Raw genomic sequence first — 22,434 nt, forward strand, 5'->3', positions numbered from 1 at the left:
GAAAGAAAGAAAGAAAGAAAGAAAGAAAGAAAGAAAGAAAGAAAGAAAGAACCTCTCAGATAGCCACAGGCAACTGCCATTGTGCCATTGTCAGCCTCATTCCCAGGAGCTTATGTTGAGGAAGAACGTTCTGTCTGGTGAGGTGACCATGAGACCCTCAGTAGGTTCTGGATTCATCTGTGCACAGGGCTTTGGGTGGAGCAGGGATGGTGTTGAGCACCATCGGTAAGATATTCCCACCCTGGAGTCACAGCAACTTTCTCCAGAAAGCCCTCTATCCTCTCCTCACTTGGCCTCCTGGATAACCCCAGCTCTGGGCAGTCACCCACTTGGTTTGGCTGCTAAGGCCACTTTACTACCTCAGTATTTAAATTCACTAAGATTCTCAGTACCACCCGGGTCTGCTTCACTCTGTGGGTCATCTGCAAACAGGCCTGGAAGCATTGGCTAGTGACCCCGGAAGCTAACAAGAGCCGTGGCACATTCCCTTCCGCCTCGCTCCCTCTTTGCAGTGAGGCAGGTAAGCACAGCAAAGAGCTTAGTAAGATGAGACTCCACTTGGCCTGTGCACACAAACCGTGCGCACATCCCAACCACCCTTCAAACAATGCACTCAGCAACTTGTTAGAAACCCAGGACCCCACCTTCACTGAGCTGCACGTACATCTCTTTGCAGACAATGGAGTTCAGTTCCTTCTCCCCTTAATAACCACCAGAGAGAGTTTCTACTTGGTCATACTCCAGCTATATCTAAGTATGAGGGTAGGGAGGCGATCTGGCCTGAGCTAGATTGGGACACATGATGAATAAGGCAAACTGTCCTGGAAGTGAACTCTTAGGGAGAACTCTGCATGACCTTTCCTTGCTATTTTGCAATCCCTGGGTACCTTTATTACAATGTTTTTAATAAGAAGACAAAAACCTAGAAAACCTAGTCTGGACATGCCTGCCAGCATTGCGATACCAGTACATTCCAGGGCTATATCATGGGGTCATTTTTTTTTTTTCTGTCTCCTAGCTAAACTGAATGCTCCTAAGCTACATTGCCTTTCTGTCCTGCTCAGCATGGTGTTTCCTCACCTGGGTACACCATCACTCACTGAGCACTTGTCACTCAAATTGTCTTTGAGAAAACATGAGACAGTCCTACTCTGTCTCCTCTGGGAAGTTCATAATTTCTGAATTTGCACTTTTCTCCACTTCTGATGCTCTACCTAGCCACCACAATCATCTCCTCCTCCTCTTCCTCCTTGTATCTAGTTAAACTTCTCTAAAAGCTGATCTAGTTCTAAAGACTCTCAGTTTCAGGCAATTACTTTTTTTCCTATGGTGAAACAATTACCCTTTGTTACATAAGTACGGAATTTTGTTGTTAGTGAATGTTTCTACAGTTTAAAAAAAATGTGGTTGATTGGTTTGGGGTCTTTTGAGACAGAGTTTCACAGTCTTGCACAGACATGCACAATGAATGACACGTGATTCCACAGTTTTCCATGGATGATTGACCAACTCATCAGAGCTATTCTGTTTCTAGAACTTGGTACAAGGCAGAAATCTGATGCAGAGGCCATGAAGAAGTTATGCTCACTGGCTTGCTTTTCTTATACAACCCAGGCCTGTCTGCCCAGAAGTGAGACTGCTCACATTAGGCTGAGCTTTCTCATGTCAATCATCAGTCAGGAAAATGCCAGTCCAGCCTGATGGAGGTAATTTCTCAACTGAGGTCCCTCTTCCCAGGTGTGTCTTGTTTGTGTCAAATTGGCAAATACTGACCAGCACAGCTATCTTAATAGTTTCATTCATTCATTCATTCATTCATTCATTCATTCATTCATTCATTCATTTATGTGGCAGGGTCTTATGATGCACCTTGTGCTGGCCTGGAGGCCTCTAAGCAGACTAGGCTAGTCTGCTTAGGAACTAGGAACTTAGGAACATGGAGATCCACTTGTTTCTGCCTATTCAGTATTAGGAATAAAGGTGTAGGCCACCACAACCAGCTTTTTAATTCTTATTGACTCTACACTATTATATATTTTAAAGCAAAAGAGTGGTGATTGCATTGTACCTTTGACTCTTGGTGGGAGCATGATATCCCAAACTGCCCAAAAGGTTTCAAGACCATAGAGATTTTTCTATTGTTCCTTCTCTTAAATCAATCAAAACAGATCTGCCAATCACCTGGATAGAAAGAAAGCACCCCAAAAAGTCCGAACTTCAAGAAACATGTTTCCTTCTGAGTCTGTTTTTAAAAATAATTTATCAAGCTGGCCAGTGGTTACCTTTAATCCCAGCACTGGGGAGGCAGAAACAGGCAGCTCTCTGTGAGTACAAGGCGAGGCTGGTCTACAGAGTGAGTTCTAGGAAGGCCAGGGCTACACAGAGAAACTCTGTCTCAAAAACCAAAACCAACCAAACAAAAGAATTCACTTATTTAATATCCTACAAAAGGGTCCCCATGTTTCCTGGCAACACTTCCCATGGCCTCCGCTGGCCCTAAGTGCTCCATCTCCCAAGGTCACTGCTATTGTCTCACTACAGTCCTTGTTCTCTCTGGTCTAGACACTGGCTTTTTAACCAACCCCATTCTCTTCTCCAAACCATCCATCGTATTGCTGCCAGAGCCAACTTTCTGAACTGCAGGGCCGACAGTGCCACTCTCCACTTGAAGGCCCCACAGAGGCACGAACCGCACCCATAGCCTTGACAGACCCCACAAAGTTCTTCGAGTACTGCTCTCATCTCTTTCAGTCTCACTCCCAGCACTGTTCCCCCCCCCACCCCCCCCAGCCCTGTACCATGTGAAAGGAAGTACAGTTGGCTCTGCCACTTAGGACCAGGGATGTGGAAATCATAGCATTCTCTGGAAGGGCAATGAATGAATCAAATGAAAGTGCTAACTAAAGCACAGCAGCATGCTGCGTGCCTTGCTGCGAGGCACTTGCTGCGTGCCTCGGTGAGGAAATGAGGAAAAACAGATTTAAAAAAAAACAGCTGGGCTGTGGTCAAGTGAAAGGACTTGTAGGTCATACCATCTGTGGCTTTACGTCTGGTGACAGATGAATGACAACAGGTACACACACAGATCCTGCAGAACCTGGAAGTTCCCTGTTGTGACTTTACCACTTTATAAACCTTAATAATCTTCCTGGAAGGGATGCCCAGAGAAGCCCAGTCTGACAGAGATGGCCATGTCCCAGCAGGCCTCTCCCCTGCCCTCTGGGTAGTCCTTGGATACACTGTTGGGTGAGTGGATGAACAGGAGAATCACTCAAGTGCCTGTTTTTCACCTCCTACGGTTAACTTTCCCTACAAATTTGCATGTAGAAAATTCCCTTCGCAAATATTTTATATTTCCTCTCCCCCACTTGGGATTTCTCCTGCTGCCTTTTCTCCTCTTGCAGTTAGGAGAGCTTCATAAGTTATCAGCTCTCCCATGAGTATCAGTTACGCCATACCACCACATTCCCAACGCTGCTGGCTTTCGCAGAAGGCGCTACAGGAGTGTGATAAGTGAGTGGGTCTTATTTATCCTTCATTGTCATTTGTATTACCAACATGCCTTGGGAGTAGAGCTGCCCAAGGGGTTCACTTGGAGCAATAAATGACAGAGTGACATAAAGGAGGAGATAGCCACTCATCAGTGTACATGGGGAGATGTTCCCAGGTCTCGCGACATACCGCAATCCCTCATTAGTAGAAAATGACATGATATTTGCCTATGGCTTAAACAAATGTTCCTGTGAGTTTTGAATCATCCTTAGGCTGTTTAAATTACCTCACATAATACAACTGTATATAATAGTTGCCATACTCTACTGCTTTGGGAATATTAATAAGATTATCTGTGCATATTCAATAAGGACACAGTTTATTTACTGCCTTGTGATGGTCCTTTGCCTTTTTTGGTCCTTTCTGGAAGTTCTCATTTACAGACTGAAGCTCTCTGAATCCCCATCTACACTGAAAGGCTCACGGACTGATTGACCTTGGCTGACTGGAACATTGTGATTATAGGGTGATGGAATGTTGTGGATTAAGAGCCAAGGTCATTTTGGGCTATCTTTAGTCTCTTCAGTAGCTACTCATTACCAGCCTCTATATCTGACCTCACATCCTCTTGATAAAAGCTCCTGAATTTATCATCTTGCTAAATTTGTCAGTTCTAATCCTAATAATGTGATTTTTTTTCTTCTTCTTTTGAGATAAGGTCTCTTGTATCAGAGGCTGACCTATGTAGCTGAGAAAGTCTTTACACCTCTGATTCTTTCTGACTCTACCCTCTGGAAGCAGTGGGATTACAGATCATGCCTGTTTATGTGGTTCTGGGGGTGTAACTCAGGGCTTCCTTTACTCAGAGAAATGCTGTACTAACCAAGAGACATGTCCAGCTCCAACATAATCCTATAGAAGAGATTTTTTTTTCTCATCTGATATAGCCACCTACCTAAGGACCACTGTCTGTCTATATGCTTAATAAACACAGTGATTTATGACTTTAATTTGTCCCATGACTTAAAATGTCACGTAACCTCTTTCACTTGGAATGTGTTACTTAGGATAACTCGAATCTGTGTTCCTGAGGCCTTGGTCACACATATTTGCTCATAATAAAACTATGTTCTCATTTTCTTTAAAGCAGAGCTATTGAGACTTCACATTGACACAGAGGACCTCACAATGACATAGTGACATTGCTGCTGACTATTTAACCATCATCTTAGGCAAAGACCTGCCATAATTCTGAGCCACATTCCCTTTTTGCATTAAACAGTGAACAGACTTGTAGATAGATAAATTCCAGGACTTATATCTAATAGTCAAAAGGATGTGAAGACAAATATAGAGGTTGATAGCAAGTGGCTATTAAAAGAGACTAAAGATAGACTAAGATGACCTTGTCTCTTGATCTACAATACTCTATCAGTCCATAATTACAAAGCTCTCATCAGCCAAGGTCAAACAGTCCACAGCCTTCTATACAGATTGGGTTTTGCTTATTTATCCTATTCATTAATCTGAGCCAAATGACAACCCTGTATATTCACCAAATGCACTTCTCTATAACTTAAGAGAAATGAGCTTAGTAACATAAGCTTCTATAATTCTGGTTAAAATCACAGGCTTGTGATGTCAGTGACTTGTCCAGTCCTGGCTCCTCCCCTTCCCCACCGTCTTTTGAAGAAAACATCTAAAAAGGAAAGAACTGATGGTCTTACAGAAAGATGTGTTGCATATTCTCTATTCTAGCCTGGTGTGGTGGTTTGAATAGGAATGGCTTCCAGGGGCTGATATATTTGAATGCTTGGTCATTTGCACTACTTGAGAGGGATTAAGAGGTATGACCTTGTTGGAGGAAGTGTGTCACTTGGGAGGGATGGGGCTTTGAGGTCTCAAGAACCAAGCCAGGACCAGTGGCTGTCTCTTTTTCCTGCTGCTTGTGGATCCAGGCCCTGAACTCTTAGCTTCTTCTCCATGTCTGCCTATATGCCACCATGCTCCCCAAATGGTAATGGACTAAAACTTTGAAACTGTAAGTAAACCCCAATTAAATGTGTTCCTTTGTAAGAGTTGCCATGGTCATGGTATTTCTTCACAGCAATAGAACGCTGACTAGGACACCTGGAATGTTTGTCATCCCAATACCTGAAAATCTGCTTGCCACTGAAAGTCACAAACGAATGAAAATGTTGGGAACAGAGGAGAACTCAGTTCTATTGTGACTCAGAATTTCATGGCCACAAAGTGGACCCTGAGGAATAGTATCATGTTTCTCATGCCTTCTATAGGCAGGCAGTATTTATGCAGGCTGTTTGTGGCTTATAAAAGCCCTCTGGCCTTGGAGAAAGCTTCTGTTGACTGCAGGTAAGGCTCAGAAAGTCATATGAGTTAGCAACAGAGGAATGAAGCTATTTTAAGGCTTTTGATGCCAAGTTTCTTGTTTGGGTTATTAAAAATACCCTGTAATTAGAGGAGATGAAAAACTTGTGCTTAAAGTTTGGCTTGGAATTCACATGCATTCTGTTATAGGCCACAGTTATGTTCCCTTTAAGGAAAAGCAATGTTCATATGCTGAAAAAAACTATAAATAATTATGAAATTATCACACTGTATACGCTTATTTATTTCCAATATACTATAGGTTGAAAGAACTCCAAACAGTAAATTACTAACTTTTGGTTACCAATGAAAAGAAAGGTAGCTTAAGCCAACTCAAGTTGATGGATAAACAAATACTAGATAACATAATGTGCAGCACCTCTTTCCTTGTCTGAGGCAGATGACAATTAAGTGATTGAGTCGATAAATTTAGAACAAGCCTCAGAATCTCCCTTAACCCAGCAATAAAGGGAACAACTGTCAACCAACCAGAGATGTCATTTTTCATTCCTTTACCAAGACAGTAATTATGAACATGGAATCTATTTATAAATAACAAAATCCACTTTTACTCTGTAATGAATGCTAGAGGTATGATTTTAAATAAGAGCAGAATCCTTCCTACTTTTCTCTCTGAACCACATTTGGTAGCAAAATTCAGATGCTGCTGCTGCCCATACTGGCTCTGAGGCAATGTGGCCGCAGCTACTGGAGGAGAGCCATTTGCTGATTTGCTCATGTACAAATAATCTAGTTGGCGCTGAACAGATGGAAGAGTAGAGGAGATAATGAGAACGTTCCTCCGGGGTCGTGGCCTGAGCTCCATGCTGCTCTGCAGTCTGAGGAAGGAGATACAGAGGTCAGTAGCCACCTGATTGTCCACTAAATGACCCTCAGTACTCTAAAATAGTTTTGAAAAGTCAATTTTTGGTACTCTCCCTGCCCCCAGTTATTCAAAATTAAACCACACACACTGATGTATCTCCACAGTCTACAAAATGTGTCTAACAGAGAGAAGGTAATCACTGAGTATCTACTAGTGAATGAGGAATAAAATAAACAGCTGATGGGGAAGAGGAAAAAGGAAGAATAAATAAATTAACTCCAAGGCTGGGCGTGGCGGTGCATTTCTGCGAGCCCAAAGCTTGGGAGGCGGAACTAGGCAGGTCTGTATGAGTTCAAGTCCAGTCTTATCTACATAGCAAGTTCCAGGTCAGCCTGGAGCCTACCCAGTCTCTCAAAACAAAGAAACCCCAAGACTGCAGTTATTGGTTCAGTTGCCCGGGGGTTCTCATTTGGGAGAAATAGTCCCAGGCCCCAGCTACAAAGCAGAGTTCTGCTTTGAGAGCCTTTGGGGAATGAGCATCACAGCCACAAACCAAAAACAGAGCAGCAAAAGCAAGGGAAGTCACGTGATGCTTAAAGCTAAAAACAAAACAAAACAAAACAAAAAAACCCATCCCTAGTCACTACACGGTTAAAACAAACCCTGAGGTGTTTTGATCACAGTAGTCTGTTCCTAGGAGCTCCTGGGCAGCTTTATTTATTGCTGGTCGCTTTGCCTTGACTTATTGGTTGGAGATTTTTTTGTTTTTTCTTCCTTTTTTTGATAGTGTCATATAGCATAGGTTGGCTTTCTGCATGCTAAGGATGACCCTGAACTTCTGATCCTCCTGCCTCTACTGTATTTTAGAAAGTGATCCTTGATCTCCAGCTGGCCCAGCTGATGTCAGGGGTATCAAGAGTGAAGAACTCAGACTGATCCTCTGGATCACACAAGTTCAGGTAAAAACAGTTGTCTTAAAACATCGGATGGGTTCATTTGTTACAACCAGTGTAGATAACTGATATAAACTTTAGTTTTAATGTAACTTAAATGAAGCCTCTCAGAAGACAGTTATGCCAGGCCCTTGTCCACAAGAATAGCAGAATTTCATTAATAGTGTCAGGGGTTGGCTCTCTCTCATGGGGTGAGTCTCAAGTTGGGTCAGTCATTGGCTTGCATTCTCTCAATCTTTGCTTTATAGTTATCCCTACGTTTCTCGTAGGTGAGACAAATTTTGGGTCAAAGGTTTTATGGGTGGGTAAGTGTCCTCCCCCCCTTCACTGGAAGTAGCTGATGGAAACAGATGCAGAGACCCACAGCCAAACAATATTCGGAGCTTAGGGAGTTTTGTGGAAGAGTGGGAGGGAAGACTGAGGGAGCCCAACGGGACAAGGACACCAGGAAGACCTACAGAATCAACTAATCTGGGCTCCTGGGGGCACAAAGAGACTGAAACACCAACCAAAGGGCATACACGGGCTGGACCTAGGCCTCCTACACATATGTAGCAGGTGTGTAGATTGGCCATCATGTGGGTTCCCAAACAACCCCAAGTGCTGGATTACATGTGTGACCATGCTTCATTTTTGCAGTTCTAGGGATGGTCCTCAGGTCTTCCTGCACATTAGGCAAGAGCTCTGTCAATTGAGGTACATCCCTAGCCTCATTGTAGTGTTTTTGTGCCAGCTGTACCAGACAGTGTGGACTTTTACCAACTGTTCAAATGGCTGCTTCTCCCTTTTGGTCCTGCTCAGCAAAATAGGTTACAGGTAGGAGATGAAGGAGTGAGGAGGTGGCCTGTTCTCCTTTGGATAGTTTCAGGAGATGCTATGGAGCCAGCTGGAGTGCTTTGGCAGTCGTTGCTCCCTCCCCTCCACTCCTTCTCTGCTCCCATTTATCCACTGACCATGGATCCCCAGCTAGGTCACCCAATAGCAGGACAATGACCCCTGTGAAAGAACTGCTCCAGAGTATACACATGGCCCCAGGTTTGGGAAACACCCAGAAAAAGAAAAGCTCTGCTCTTAGACAGCTCTGTCACAGCCATATTCTACCCCAGTGTCCCAAAGCGATGCTGCTTCCACAGCTCTTCTGTCCCTCAGAGGTTTCCACTTCCACTATGCCCCCTCATCTCCATATAGTTCACTCCAGGGTCTTCTGGCTAGTCCTTCAGCCACAGCCCCACGGCTTCACCCATGCACTGCAGGCCACCACAGTGAGCTGTGCCCCAAACCGCACATCTACCTCCTGCCTCTGAGTGGAATTCACCCCAGACTTCTTGATTTCCAAGGAAACAAGCATTCCTATATCCATGCAGACCCTCCCTGCCCTCCTGGTGATATCCTTAGCTGCATGATTCATTCTGTTAAATTTCCAGGTGCCCTCAGTTCTAGGGACACTAAATCCCCAAGATGCTCCGAGATGCTTAGGATACATCAGTGATATGTCCACTGCAGGCCTCTCTCTTTTAATGTGTCTACCAGACCTCACACACATCTCTTGTGGCACTTGTTATCATTGTGGCTGTGTGTTCACACATCAGCTGTCTTTGTACCCTCCGGGATACCAGGTGAGTCATGTCAGTGTCTACTGAATGAAGAATAAAACCATTTGCTCTATCTTCCCCTTTTAAATGGGCTCCATTTTACTCTGTTACGGTGTGTGAGCCATTAAAACTTTTCAGAAGGCAGGATATGAAACAAACTTTGTAAATAGTAGGTACGTGATGTGATGCCTTATTTCTACAGTGAGAGAAAACAGGTTGCTAGGCAGCTGGTGGGAAATCTAGCCAAGTGCTTTCCAACCTCCCAGCCCAACCTCCCAGCTCCTCTCTCGTCAATTAACCACGTTCTTATGTTTTAATTTACAAGTTATGTCCACGTGTTTGTCAATATCTTTGTGGTACTTGTCTGTGATGGGACGAACTTGAACAAAAATGTAAAGCGGGGAGGGCATGGTGGTACATGGTTGTAATCCCAGCACCTGAAGTTTGAGGCCATGCTGCACTATACAGCTCCACCTTATCTCAAAACAACAACATGTTGATTGTTCTCTGTGTGTCTGAGGTGTGAGCATGTGGATTTCATAATGGGAATTTGGAAGAAGACGGAACCTTGTAAAAAAGTGTCTATTTTTATCAGAAATTTAAGGTAACTGTTTGGTCTATCAAAGGTTTCCTTTATACTGGGCATCTTGTAGCCTTGGTTTTGTTCACAGAAGAATACAAAAGTATCAATAAGTTTAAAATATGGGGAACTTAAGAAGGAAAAAAAAGAAAAACAAGACAAAGAGTAAGATACATGAGGGTTTATGATTTTATGTTATATACTAGGTCTGTTCAGAACCAGGTCATTTTCTCTTGATAGTGTTATGAGAGGTGTTATTATTTCCTCTTTCTATAGATGAGGAAAGTGAGGCTCTTAGTCCTACAATTAGCAAGCGGAAGAGCTGAGAACTGAGAATTGGTAGTGAGGCTCAAACAGCCACACAGGGCCTTTACTATGCCTAACTGCTGCCAATCTGCATGAATGAGAGAGATAAACATCACTTAGGTTGTTGCCAGTTTTTTAAATTTTTTTGCAAGGCTCTAGAATGCCAAGTAACACCATCGTAATCTTTGTCCTGAAGGGCAGACTGGAAGCAAGCATAGATCCAGCATGTCTGTCCATCTACCTCTTCATTCACCCACTTGAACACCACGCAGTTATCTATCTATCCATCCATCCATCCATCCATTTATCCATCCATCCATCTGAGCATCATCTACCCATCTTCCCACCTGTCCATTCATCCAATGACCATCCATATCCATATATCCATTCCTTCATCATTAATCCATCTATCTCCCTTTCCACTTACCCAAGTATCTTTCATCCATCTATCCATGTACCATCCATCCATCTAGGCATCTACCCATGCATCAAACACCTGGAAAACACATATGTGAAGGTTCAGGTACATGATGCATTTTAGGAACTGCAGAATACCAGAGAGCAAGCTTCACCTAAGGGAGCAAAGGTTCAAAAACAAATAGCCTCAATGCTTTAAAATAATTGGGGATTGAAAAGAAGAGGAGGAGGGATAGTGAAAATGTTCCAGGAAAAGAGGCTTAATTTAACCACACCAGATGAAATTAAGGAAAGAAGAGCTGTGTAAGAGCAGTAGAATATGCTTGATGCAGAAGAAAAGTACCTCTTTTGTAATCCATTAAACAATTGTAATAATGTCAACAGGCTCTTTATCAGAGAGTGAAGGCATATGTATTAGTGAGTGGTACAACTCTTCAGTAATTCCTACAATGTAAGACTTAAGGAGATATATTGGTCTATTACCCAATGGGACTCAGTTGCTAATCACTCAGGAACCCTCAACAACAGCCATCTAAAATCATGTTTTGATCTACTGACTCATATCTGATATCATGGACCATGTCTAGTGTTGAGCTACCACAGCCATGGAGCAAGGGAGTGTTGGCCCTGGTAGGTGAGTGCAACATCATCCCAATGAATGACAGTGTGAATCCTGGGGTCAGATCAGCTTACCTGCACTGTCAGGGTCAGTTGAAAGGATAAACAAATGAAAAAGTACAGAACATGGAAGAGACAGAGGGATCAAGGACATCACAAGACAACGGTCTACAAAATCAACTGACTGGGACTCAAATAGACTCACAGAGATCAGGGAGCCAGTATGGGTTTGACCTAGGTCATCTGCCTATATGTTATGGTTGTGTAGCTCAGTAGTGATTCCTAACAGGGGCTGTCTCTGACTTTTGCCTGTCTTTGAGACCCTTTTCTTTTTACTGGGTTGCCTCATCCAGCCTTTTTTCTTTCTTTCTTTTTTTTCCTTTAACACAAGACAGGGTTTCTCTGAGTAGCCTTGGCTATCCTGGACTCACTTTGTAGATCAGGGTGGCCTTGAACTCACAGAGGCCTGTCTCTGCCTCCCTAGGCACTGCCTTGTCCAGCCTTGATGTAAGCATATATGCTTGGTTTTATTGTAAGCTTGTTTTGCCATATTTGTTTGATGTGCCTGGAAGGCCTGATCTTTTTTTTCTGATGGGAGGTGATATGTGGGTGCATGGGGGTGAGGAAGGGGAGGTGGGATAAATAGACTGGGGGTGGGGAAGAAACGGGGAATAGCAATTGGGATGCAATACATGAGAGAAGAAAAAAAAGAAAAAATTAAAAAAGAATCGAGATTAACAATTAAAGAAAGAAAAAAGAAAAAGTACAGAAAAACAGCATTTTTACACCATCTGTATCATCGGAAAAAAATGTACAGTCTTTACACAGGCAAAATATACATGGCACAGTCATGTTTAGAATTAATTAACCAAGTAATCAGGTCCAGACAGTTTTATCTCTCAGGAGATAGCGAACACCAGTTAATGTGCGCATTATATATAGAAGCAATTATTTATGTGAGGAAAAAGGAGCACCTAGAAGAACTGTAATTAATTAAATAATTATTTTATTTGATGCATTATCAGTGTTTTGCTTTCATGTGTGAACATCCATCACAGGTATGTCTAGAGCCAGAATCTGATTCCCCGGAACTGGAGTGTTAGGTGGTGTGAGCCACCATGGGAGTGGCAAGAACTGAATTAGGTCTTAAGTGAGGGCGACAAGTGCTCTTAACTGCTAAGTGTTTCTCCAGCTCACCTAGAGATTTTAAAATCTGTTTATGGGGCTAAAGAAAACAAGTCCTAAAGGAACATAAACAGCACTCAGCTGTATTTGTGGATGGAATACAGAAGGCCAAAGTGATATGCAATGGGTTCTTTTTCAATTCTCAGTTAGTAAGTCTAGCTCCTAAGAAAGGGCAGGATGAAGAGGGTGCCTCTGCTTTCTCCTTCAGCCATCCAGAGCCACTGTCACCCTAGCAAGCTCACTCTCGCCTGGAACTCAGATGATAATAAAGTAGAGGCTGTAGCCACAGCCTCCACAGCTGAGGTTCTCCTTAGGTCTGAGGCTTGAGAACCAAGTTTCTAATTCAAGAACCCCTCCCCTCCAACTTCTGCAGTGTGGGCTCTACGCAATAATTAGTTAAATATTTAGCTGGTTGTGGTGGTGTAAGCCTTTCATCCTGGAACTCCCGAGGTAGAGGCTGGTGGACCTCTGTGAATTCAAGGCCAGCTCAGTATAGAAATTGAGAAGTTCCAGGCCAGCCAGAGCTATACAAACAAATGAAATAAACATGTAATAAAAATGTATTAATCTTTAATTCATTGTGTTTGTGTTGCACATGTGGGCACATGTGTGGGAGTCAGGGGATAATTTGTGACAGTAAGGTCTCTCCTTCCAAGCTTCTTAAACTAACATTTCTCTCTCTCTGTCTTTATGTGTGTATATGATGTGTGTGTATGTGGACACCTGTGCAGAGGTCAGATGAGTCAGTTCTCATCATCTTCCTGGGGCTTGAACTGGATTGTTGGGCTTTTTTTTTTTTTTTTTTTTTTTGGCAAGTGCTCTTACCAGCTGAGCCATCTTGCTGACCCTTTACTCTCTTTAGTAGCTCTAATCCAGTCCTACTCTGTGGCTAAAAAGAGCCTGAATGGGCACCGCCCACGGGAATATATTCTAAGCACCAAATTTTACCCTAGGTCCTGTACACCATCCTCAGCGCTGGGCACCCAGCTTGCACCCAGCGGCACTCCACGAAGACCTGCGGGCTGAATAAACAGCGTTTATTCAAAGCAACATTCTAGAAGTGGGCTGCTGCTGCTCCTCTTCCCCAGTGGGTCATTTCTGCTACTAAGAGAGTAGCTCTCCACAGACACCTTTTCACTTGAAGACAGTGGCTCTCTCTCTCTCTCTACAAAGAAATGTTTGCCTCACCCCCCAGGTATCTGTGAGATCCATAAAGGAGGAATAAGAGGCACCAAGCAAACTTACCCTTGAGTGTAAAATTAAGTTCAAAGATATACTGAATTACATTGGCAGATCAGAAACAGACAGAGGGCTAGGCAGGAGCTGAGGTGCTGAGAACTCGCATGCAGGAGACCACCCTCTCTAAAACCTACTTTATAGATGAGAGAACTCACTTCCACACTCAGAGCTGACAAGTTCAAGAATGGAGACCTAAAACCTGGGTGTGTTGAAGCTGTAGCTTAGTAGCTGCATGCTTGCCTAGCATGCTCACTGTCTCAGGATAGGAATTGAAATAGCAGGCTTCCACTGTCAGGAGTGACTGCTGCCACCAAAACTCACACTGAAATTTCATCGTCATTGTGAGGTATCAAGAAGCAGGCAGGCGAAGCCAGGCCCAGGCCTTTAATCCCAGCACTAGGGAGGCAGAGGCCAGCCTGGCAACCAGGGATACACAGAGAAACCCTGTCTTGAAAAGCAAAAAACAAAACAAGAAAGAAGTAGGTAGGAGGTGTTGGGTCGTGAATGGATCAATCATCATGTAGTTTAATGGATGAATGAATTACTGGGTTATCCCAAGTATAGCTCTGTTTTAAAAAACATTTTGGCTGCATATCTTGCATGAGTCCCTTTCCCCGTGTGAGGTCTAGATTGCCTCATGACCCTGTAGTGAGTCCACAGCAGCAAGAAGGAAGGAACAGCCTGATCTTGAACATGCCAGAGATTAGAAACATGAGTTACAGTGTTTCCCTTTTTTCTTTTAGAGCAGCCAATCTCCGGTATTTTATAATAGTAATAGAGAACTAGTAGCTTGAATAGAAGAACTGTTGGCCCTGTGTAGCAATGTCAAAGGCTACCTACCAACTACCCTTGGTGCTGCAGGCTCCAGTCCTCTTAGACATCTTTGCTTTACACCTGTCCTGCTTGGGTGGTTTTGCTTTTTGTTTTTCTTTGTTTGTTTTTGGTCAGTTTGACAGGAGCTGGAGTTATCCAGGAAGAGAAACTTAAATTGAGAAAAAGCCTCCATTCAGATTGCCTGTGGCCAAGTTTGAGCAAGCCAGGACTAGCCAGCCAGTAAGCAGCTCTACTCCATAGTTTATGCTTCAGTTCTTGCCTCCAGGGGCCTGTCCCTACTCGAGTTTCTGCCTAGATTCCCCTCAAGGATGGACTGTTACCTTGAAGTGTAAGATGAAATAAACCCTTTCTTCCCCAAGTTTATTTTGTTTGGTCATAGCATTTTGTCACAGCAACAGAAGCCGTAACTCTTACAAGACCCTCTTCTGTGCCATCCCCGTCCACAGCATATGAGCAAAGACCCCTCTCTGTGGGTGAGCACTGAAGCACTTTTGTGGAGTATCCTGGTTCCATTTCCCGCACCTGCAGTGGTTCATAGGCACCTGTAACCCCTTGTTCCAGGGGATCTGATACCTTCTTCTGACCTCCACAGGGACCTGACACACACATGGTGAACAAACACACATGCAAGGCAAACACATTCATACAATAAAAGTAAAAATACACCTCTATATGCAACCTGATAATTGTCCTTAGATGCTAAACAGTAGGGAGAGAACTTGGGCCACTCAGTGTCACTTCCAAGACGGTGGTTTGGATGAAAAACATCCTCCATAGGTTCACACATTTGAAAATGTGGCCCCCATTTCGTGGTGCTGTTTGAGAAGGTTGTCTGACAGAACATTTAAGACATTTAAGAGCTTTCACTGGGACAGGCTTTGAGGATTTTATAGCCTTGCTTCCCTTTAGTTCTCTCTCTGTTTTGTGTGATCACTCAGGTTCCTTTTCTAGCTGAAGACATGCACTCCTCCACCCTCCACTATAATGGAAGTTCCCTCTGCAATTTTAAGCCCAAACAAATTCATTCTTCCTTAAGTTGCTTCTGGTCGAGGTATTCTATCACAGCAACAGGAAAATAAAGGATACACCCTCTCAGCACTACCCCAAATTGCTTTGCTATTAAAATCAATTGCTAGCAGGTCCAGTCTTTCGGTGAGCATAGTGGAGTCCTTACTGACCCCCTAGATTGCTGCCTGACTTGATTCCCCTCCCCTTTCTTACTTTTTTCATACATTTCTGCTCATCTTTCCCAAATTATTTCTCCAAGTAGCTGAAGGTTTTAAATTTAAATTTAATTTTAATGTATCATCATAATCATTATTATCATAGTGTGCTCTGATGGGTATGACTGTGCGGGTGAATATGTGTAGGTCAGAAGACAACTTCTGGGAGAAAGTACCCTTTCCCCCTTGAGGCTACATGATGTGTTCCAGGCTAGTCCACTTGGGAGCTTTTGGGCTATTTTTCTTGGCTCCACAACCCATCTCCTTGTAGAAGTGCTGGGATTACATATGGCTACCACCACATGAAGCTTTTTTTCTCCTACTTCTCAGGTTCCTTCTTCCCCAAGTTTAGGGGATCAAGCTCACGCTATCAGGCTTATATGCCAAGCGCTTTTGAAGTTCCACAGCTGAGGCTTTTGCTTATTTTGCTTTTGCTTTTTGTGTTTTGACATCAACCAGTTCTCTAATGTTCTGTAAACACTAACTAGGTATTCAACAGTTCAACCCAGACCCTGTCTACCTTGACTTATTGCCATTTCCCACAATTTACTGCACCTCCAAATTGCCCCATAGCCTTCAGGGCTCCATCACACAAAACTGTGTGTGCCCATTCTCGCATCCAGTCCAGAGACCTGGCCTACACTGTACTTCTAACAGAGCAGTTACAAATCGGAGGTTCCCAGGACCCCAGCTTCACATTTGATAACTATCTAGAGGAATTCAAGGAACTTCAAAGGATTATTATGAAGGATACATTTAGGAATAGACAAACAGAAATGTCCAGGGCAAGGCACAGGGTATTGGATGAACAGAGCCCCTGTGCCCTTTGAGGCACCTCGCCCTCCAGAACCTCCCTGTGCTCAGCAACTCCGGAACTCATCAGGTGGGTGGATGAGGTTAGAAATTCAAACTCTCTAATCTAAGCATTAGGTACCTCTCAGCACTGGGCTCCACCCTGAGGCTGTCTAGAGTCCCAGTTCAAAGCAACCTCATTAGTGTAAAGTATTAGCCTCAGCCATTATCCAAGGGGCTCATTATGAATAACAAAAGATACATCGTGTCACTTTGGAACTCGTGTTTTTGGAACTCGTGTTTTTTTTTTTTTTTTTTTTTTCGTTTAAGGAGGAGGGAACCACTATCACCTTCTACTGAGAAGCCACCCTGATCGCCGTGACAAAGGAGCTTAAACTTCTCAGAGGTCTGTGGGCCTCTATCTCCAGATTTGTCTCATTTGTTTCATTTTGCTCCGTGCCTCCACCTTTTGTGCCCTTCCGGGAACAAAAGCATCTCACTGCATTAAACCACTCCCCAGGACTTCCTAGCTTTAGAGAAGAGCCTCAGGGATCTGCAGCTTCAGCCCCTTCATTAAACTCTTGGCTGGAGAGGGAAGTGGAGTTCAGTTTTCACAGGCTGATGCCCTAGAAGGTGTAGAGTCAGCAGCAATTGCTTTTACAGCAAGAGTCTTGGCCGTGTGAGCTTTAAAGTAGCAAACGATTGCTACATAAGCTTTCAAACACACACACACACACAGGCCAAAACAGAAAAAAAACAAGATTTTATTATTATTATTATTTGAATATGCCAAACGAAGAATTTCTGTTCTAAGAGGTACAGAGTTGAACAACATTGACTGGCATAGTATCATCATCAAATTTATGTCTAAAATTGACCATAGATCAATAGTTAGCGTGCTTCAAGATAAAGCAAATCCAATGAAAAAGAAAATCCAAAGGGGGAGGGAAAAAAAAAAGTCTGTAAACATGATATCAGCGATGAGGAAACTCAAAAGATTCAAAATGTCATCAAAAGATGCTGAAACTGTCTGGTTACTACAAAAACAGAGTTTAAGAACAGGCAAAGATGGGAGCTGAGGAGATGGCTCTGTGGTTAAGAGCACTTGCTAAGCTTGCAGAGTACAGAAGTTTGGTGCTTAGCAGTCACGCCAGATGACAAACAACCTCCAGTAACTCCATCTCCAAAGCGTCTGGTCTCCAGAGGCAGCGACACACTTGTTGCACACACGCAAATACACGAAAATAAAAATATCTTCTTTTTTTAGAAAGAAGAGGTCACGGTACAGAGATCAATCCTCTGCCTGGGTGTTGGCTGAGAAGCAAAGTAGTGGGAAGACTAAGCCTTGAGGAGGACATCTGGCAAGCCTTTGTCAAGAGGAGGAACCAAGCACACATATTGTGACCAGCAACTTTGCCCATGAGTTTGAAAACCCTCACAGTGAAATCTGCAGAAAGTATCTGGAACAGCTGAATTTGTGAGGCAGGGAATTGGTTAGAGGCTATCTCTGAAGCTACCAGAGACCGATGTGTGCAGGGGTCACTGTGCACCATGATACAAAAGGGGCACTGAATATACAGAGGAAGGCAGGAAAGTCATAAAAACAAGGTTAGTGTGGTGATTTAAATGAGAATGGCCCCCAGGGGCTCTTACATTTGAATACTTGGTCTCCAGTTGGTAGAACTGTTTGGGAAGGATTAGGAGGTGTGGCCTTGTTGGAGGAGATGTGTCACCGAGGAAGGGCTTTGAGGCTTCAAAAGACACCCACCCTTTGCAGTGTGCCCTTCTCTGTCTGCCTCCTACTTGTGGATCAAGATGTGAGCTCTCAGTCGTTCCGGCCTTTGCTCTGCCATCATGGCCTCTAACCCTCTATAACCATAAGCCCAATTAAATCCTTTATTTAATAAATTGCCTTGTCATGTTATTTTGTTACAGCAATAAAAAAGTAACTAAGATAGGAACACAGAAGTAGCATTTGGGAGGTGGGGACAGGAGGATCAGAAGTTCAGGGATATCCTCTATCACACAGCAAGTTTGAGGCCAGGTTAGGCTACGTGAGGTGTTAAAAAGACAACTGTTCTAAGAAGGAAGGGTCTAGACAACAGTACTTAGAAAAGATGACGGAGGGGAGTCTAGTGGTAGTCCAAGTGAGGCTGTCAGACCCACATAAACTGACAGATGCTATGTCCTTTTCCTCCAAAACCCCAAGTTACAGGAGACCAAGTGTTAGTGAGCACTCACTGTACAAGACTCTAGGGATTTCTCACCATACTGTGTGCTGTTCGCAGGCCAGGGATTATCACTTCTCTTTCCCAGGTTAGGAACATGAAGCTCAGAAATAACTAGGCCAAAAAGAAGAAAGTCCCCCAGCAACTGAACCTCCTCGTGAATTTTTCCTATCTTCCTTTCTCCTAGTTTCTAAAGAAAGAAAGAAAGGAAGACAACCCCCCCCCCCCCCAAAAAAAAACCCTCAGTGCTGTGATTTCCTGACCTCTGGGCTATTTTGTGCAATAGCTCTGTGTGTCTTCCTTCTCAGACCTCAGGGCACACTAGTCCTTCCACTACGACAGACAGCTAGCCACCTGGCTGTTTCTGTCACCTTTTCCCAGTTTCTGCCTAGCAGCAGGGCCCCGAGGGGTCTTCAAGCTCATCCTGCTCCTCCACAGCCATCAGAGCAACTCTTGGGAGTCTAGAGAGGCTCCTACTCTAATTTCCAAGGCTAAATTGGGTTCCATTCACAAGGGACTGGAGACACCCTTCCACAGCTGTTCACTCTGATCTGGCGCTCCACCATCCCGGAGTCAAGACATAGCAGGCAGCCAGGACAGCAATATACTCCCAAGGCTTAGGATAATGTAAGCAAACTCTCTGTGAGCTAGGAAGGCTGCAGAGCGGGAACCACATGCTGTGGCACGCTACCAAAGCTAAGGCTCCGTAGGTCAAATCATGTGCTTTAAACCTACCCACGACTCACGCCGGGGATAAGCTAGAGTAGCTTTGTCAGTCCCTCTCCTCCCACTCTTGACACTGGCCAATGTAGCTTAGTCTTCCTCAGGTCCCACTTCAATGACTTGGACGAAGATTTGTAAGAAAGCAGTTCCAACCCACGAAAAGTATTCCAAACATTCAGGAATGATGGGCTCCAACTTGTAGTACATTGTGGCCTCATCTTACAACACAGTGAGCTCATTCTGTCCTAAAGAGGGACTCCCCCCCCCCCAGGTATATGTACACAACTGAGAAGAAAAAGAGTGTTAGAAAAAGAAAATGCTGTGACGTTGTGGTTCATATAGGAAATCAAAACAAACTGATAGTGTTTATCCTACCCTTCTGGGAGGAAGTAGAGACGTGAGCTAGTTAACAATCCAGTCATGTTAATGTCTGTATAGCCGTAACCGCTTGCAAAGCTTCAAGCAAGCTTAGCCTTGGAAAAAGAACACCGAGAGACCGCAGAGTTCTTGAGACCCGCGATTCTTCTTTTGCCAACCTGCTGCTGAGGCGGCCTTCCTCTTTTAACTCCAGAGGCTTGAGGACCATTAGAACTGCCCCTGCTCTGAGAGTCTCTAAGCCAAATTCGGTAGGGAGGGAACACTCCCCTTCCCTGACCTCTGAGCTGTTCCTGTACACAGCGGGTTAGCCTGCCTTGCACACCTTCCTTTTCCTTCCACACCCTCCGGTTTCACCAAGTTTCTGGGAACCCACCCTGCTATTTCTCTTGCAAAGCTCTAAGTTTCTGTTGCTGTTCCCAACCCTCCCCCTACAGCCTGGCAGAATCTTCTACTCTAGGGATCTATGTTAGGTTGAATGTGAGTGGTGGCTCCATTCATATTTACATCTCAGGTAGGTCTTATTTGGTTGTTCTTTGCGCCTTCTCTACACGCAATTCTCAACACGGGATTCATCACCTCCAACAGAGTACTGAGAAGACTAAACTTTCACATTTTAAGTTTAAGGCCCCCTCTCCTTCTTTTTTTTTTTTTTTTTAAGACAGGATCAAGTGTTCCCTAGCTAGGCTGGCCCCTCTTTGTAGGCAAGGATGACCTTGAACTCCTGATCCTCCAGCCTCCACCAGCCTTGCTCCACAAGCCTAGTTTGTGCAATGCTGGGGATCAAATCCAGGGCCTTTGAAATTCCACGCAGGAGCTCTAACAATCCAGCTGCCTCCCAGCTCCCTCATCTCTCAAGGTGGGCTCTTTCACGATCTCTACAGACAAGCGGGTTTCCCAGCTTTCCCGCATTTGGCTTTTCTCTGACATTTCTTTTTCCTTGAACCTGTACAGTAGTGCCTGGGAGCAGCAAAAACTAACAGTTATGGAGGTTGTATTATGGGCACACAGTGCTTTGTGGGAAATAGTCTTCCTCCCACTTTAAAGACGATTCGTCCACGGAGGCCCACTAAAAAAAAAAATAGCATAAGGTCACACAGTACTGGAAATCTACCTGAGGAGATGAGTTTGTTGTGCTCAGACTTCAGAGCCAGTCCGATGTGTTTTCCCTTTTGGTGGCTGGTGACCTGAATAAATTTTGACCCGATCTCCTTTCAGTGAAGTAGGGATGAGGCTATTCTTTGAAAGGCAGAGCAGACGGGAGACATGGAGGAGGCTGAGATGGGTCTCCGGCCCTTGATAACCTCCAGTGCTCCTACGTACCCCAGCTGAAGTACCCCGTGGCAGTAGGGTCCCTTTTCTAATGCTCTCAGTTCACTGTGGGCTCCGATAGCGTCATTTTAAGACACTAACCGCGCGTCCCTCACGCGCGGCACACTGGCCGGAGTTCCACCTGCACATCAGTGAGAGCTCACTGTGCCAAGCCACTAGCGAGTTCTCCAGCCCCTCCCTCTGGGTCTGGGTCTCCCACCCTGGGAGGCTTCTCCTTACCATGGCATCATAGCGCAGGATGTTCATGAAGTGGGCCACCTCGACGCCCTTGTAAACGGTGAACCAGATGGTGCCCTGGTACTGATCGCCGGCATCCAGCAGCAGCACGTTGGGTTCCTCGCCGCGGATCTGCTGCACCTTGGTGAAGAGCCGCGCCACGCCGCCCACGCACTGGCTGGCGTTGAGGCACTTGGTGGAGTCTTCGCTGGTCTGCTCCAGCCGGCTGTGCACGTCATTGGTGTGCAGGATCGTGAGCTCCCAGGCCCCGGCTGTGAGCCACAGCGGCAGCAGCGCGCTCAGCGCGAGGAGCAGCCACTCGGGCGCCGGGGCGGCCGCGGGACGCATGGCTGGCTGGGGCGCGCTGAGCCGGAGGACTGGCCGCGAGCCCGGCTAGCACGGGCCACCCGGGGCCTCCTCTGCGCTCCCGGGGCGGAGCGGGGCGGGGAGCGGCAAGACCCGCCTTCTCCAGCTCCAGGCCCTCCCCGGGGCAGGCGCACTCCCAGAGTCACCCGATCCGACCCTGGCACCCCGGGCACCCCGGAGCGGCCGGCCTGGCACACACGGCCAGCAGGGAACAGAGAGGAGGTTGTTCGCGCGCTGAGCGAACACCTCGGGGAGCCTGGGTGCCACAGTCCCTGGCGGTGGTGGCAGCTTCAGGGGCCGCCTCCCCGATTTCTCTACCAGAGTGTTTGCCGCCTGTGATGCGCTGTAGGTCTTCGCCGAAGATAAGCGAGTGGGGCGGAAAGGAAGACGAAAGTGGGACAGAGAGGGGTCCAGGGCATGCCCAGGAGGTGCGCTCCGCCGTTGCCATGGTGGGACCAGGACACAGCGCGGTCCTGGGTAGGGCTGAGCTCGCCACCGCTCCACGTTGCTCGGATCTGGAATCTCAGAAGCGAAGCAATCTTTGGGATGCAGCCTTTCGTTTAGCTAAATGAAAACCTTAGTGATAAACCGCCGGTGGCGCGCGGCCAGCTCTGCAAGCTAAAGCTGGGTAAACCCTGACAGCTGCCCGGGGCGCTGCCGCCCCGTGCTTTTGCAGTCTTCTTTCCTCTCTGCCCTATTTTTCTAGGTTTTTGAGTATGTGGTGTGTGTGTGTGTGTGTGTGCGTGTGC

General features: G+C 45.3%; 1 protein-coding gene across 1 annotated transcript in view; it reads right to left on the minus strand.

Moving 5' to 3' along the window:
- The window catches only part of Nt5e (5'-nucleotidase ecto), a 43,874-nt gene extending 22,154 nt beyond the window's left edge, over positions 1-21,720 (minus strand). Inside the window, exon 1 of the mRNA XM_055602519.1 lies at positions 21,323-21,720. Within this exon, the coding sequence (XP_055458494.1) occupies positions 21,323-21,667 (345 nt within the window). The 5' untranslated portion in view covers positions 21,668-21,720. The remainder of the gene's footprint in view (positions 1-21,322) is intronic.
- Between the last annotated feature and the right edge of the window lie 714 nt (positions 21,721-22,434).

Source organism: Psammomys obesus, unplaced genomic scaffold (genome assembly GCF_907164565.1).
Source record: "Psammomys obesus unplaced genomic scaffold, mPsaObe1.curated_primary_1811, whole genome shotgun sequence".
NCBI classification, from domain to species: domain Eukaryota; kingdom Metazoa; phylum Chordata; class Mammalia; order Rodentia; family Muridae; genus Psammomys; species Psammomys obesus.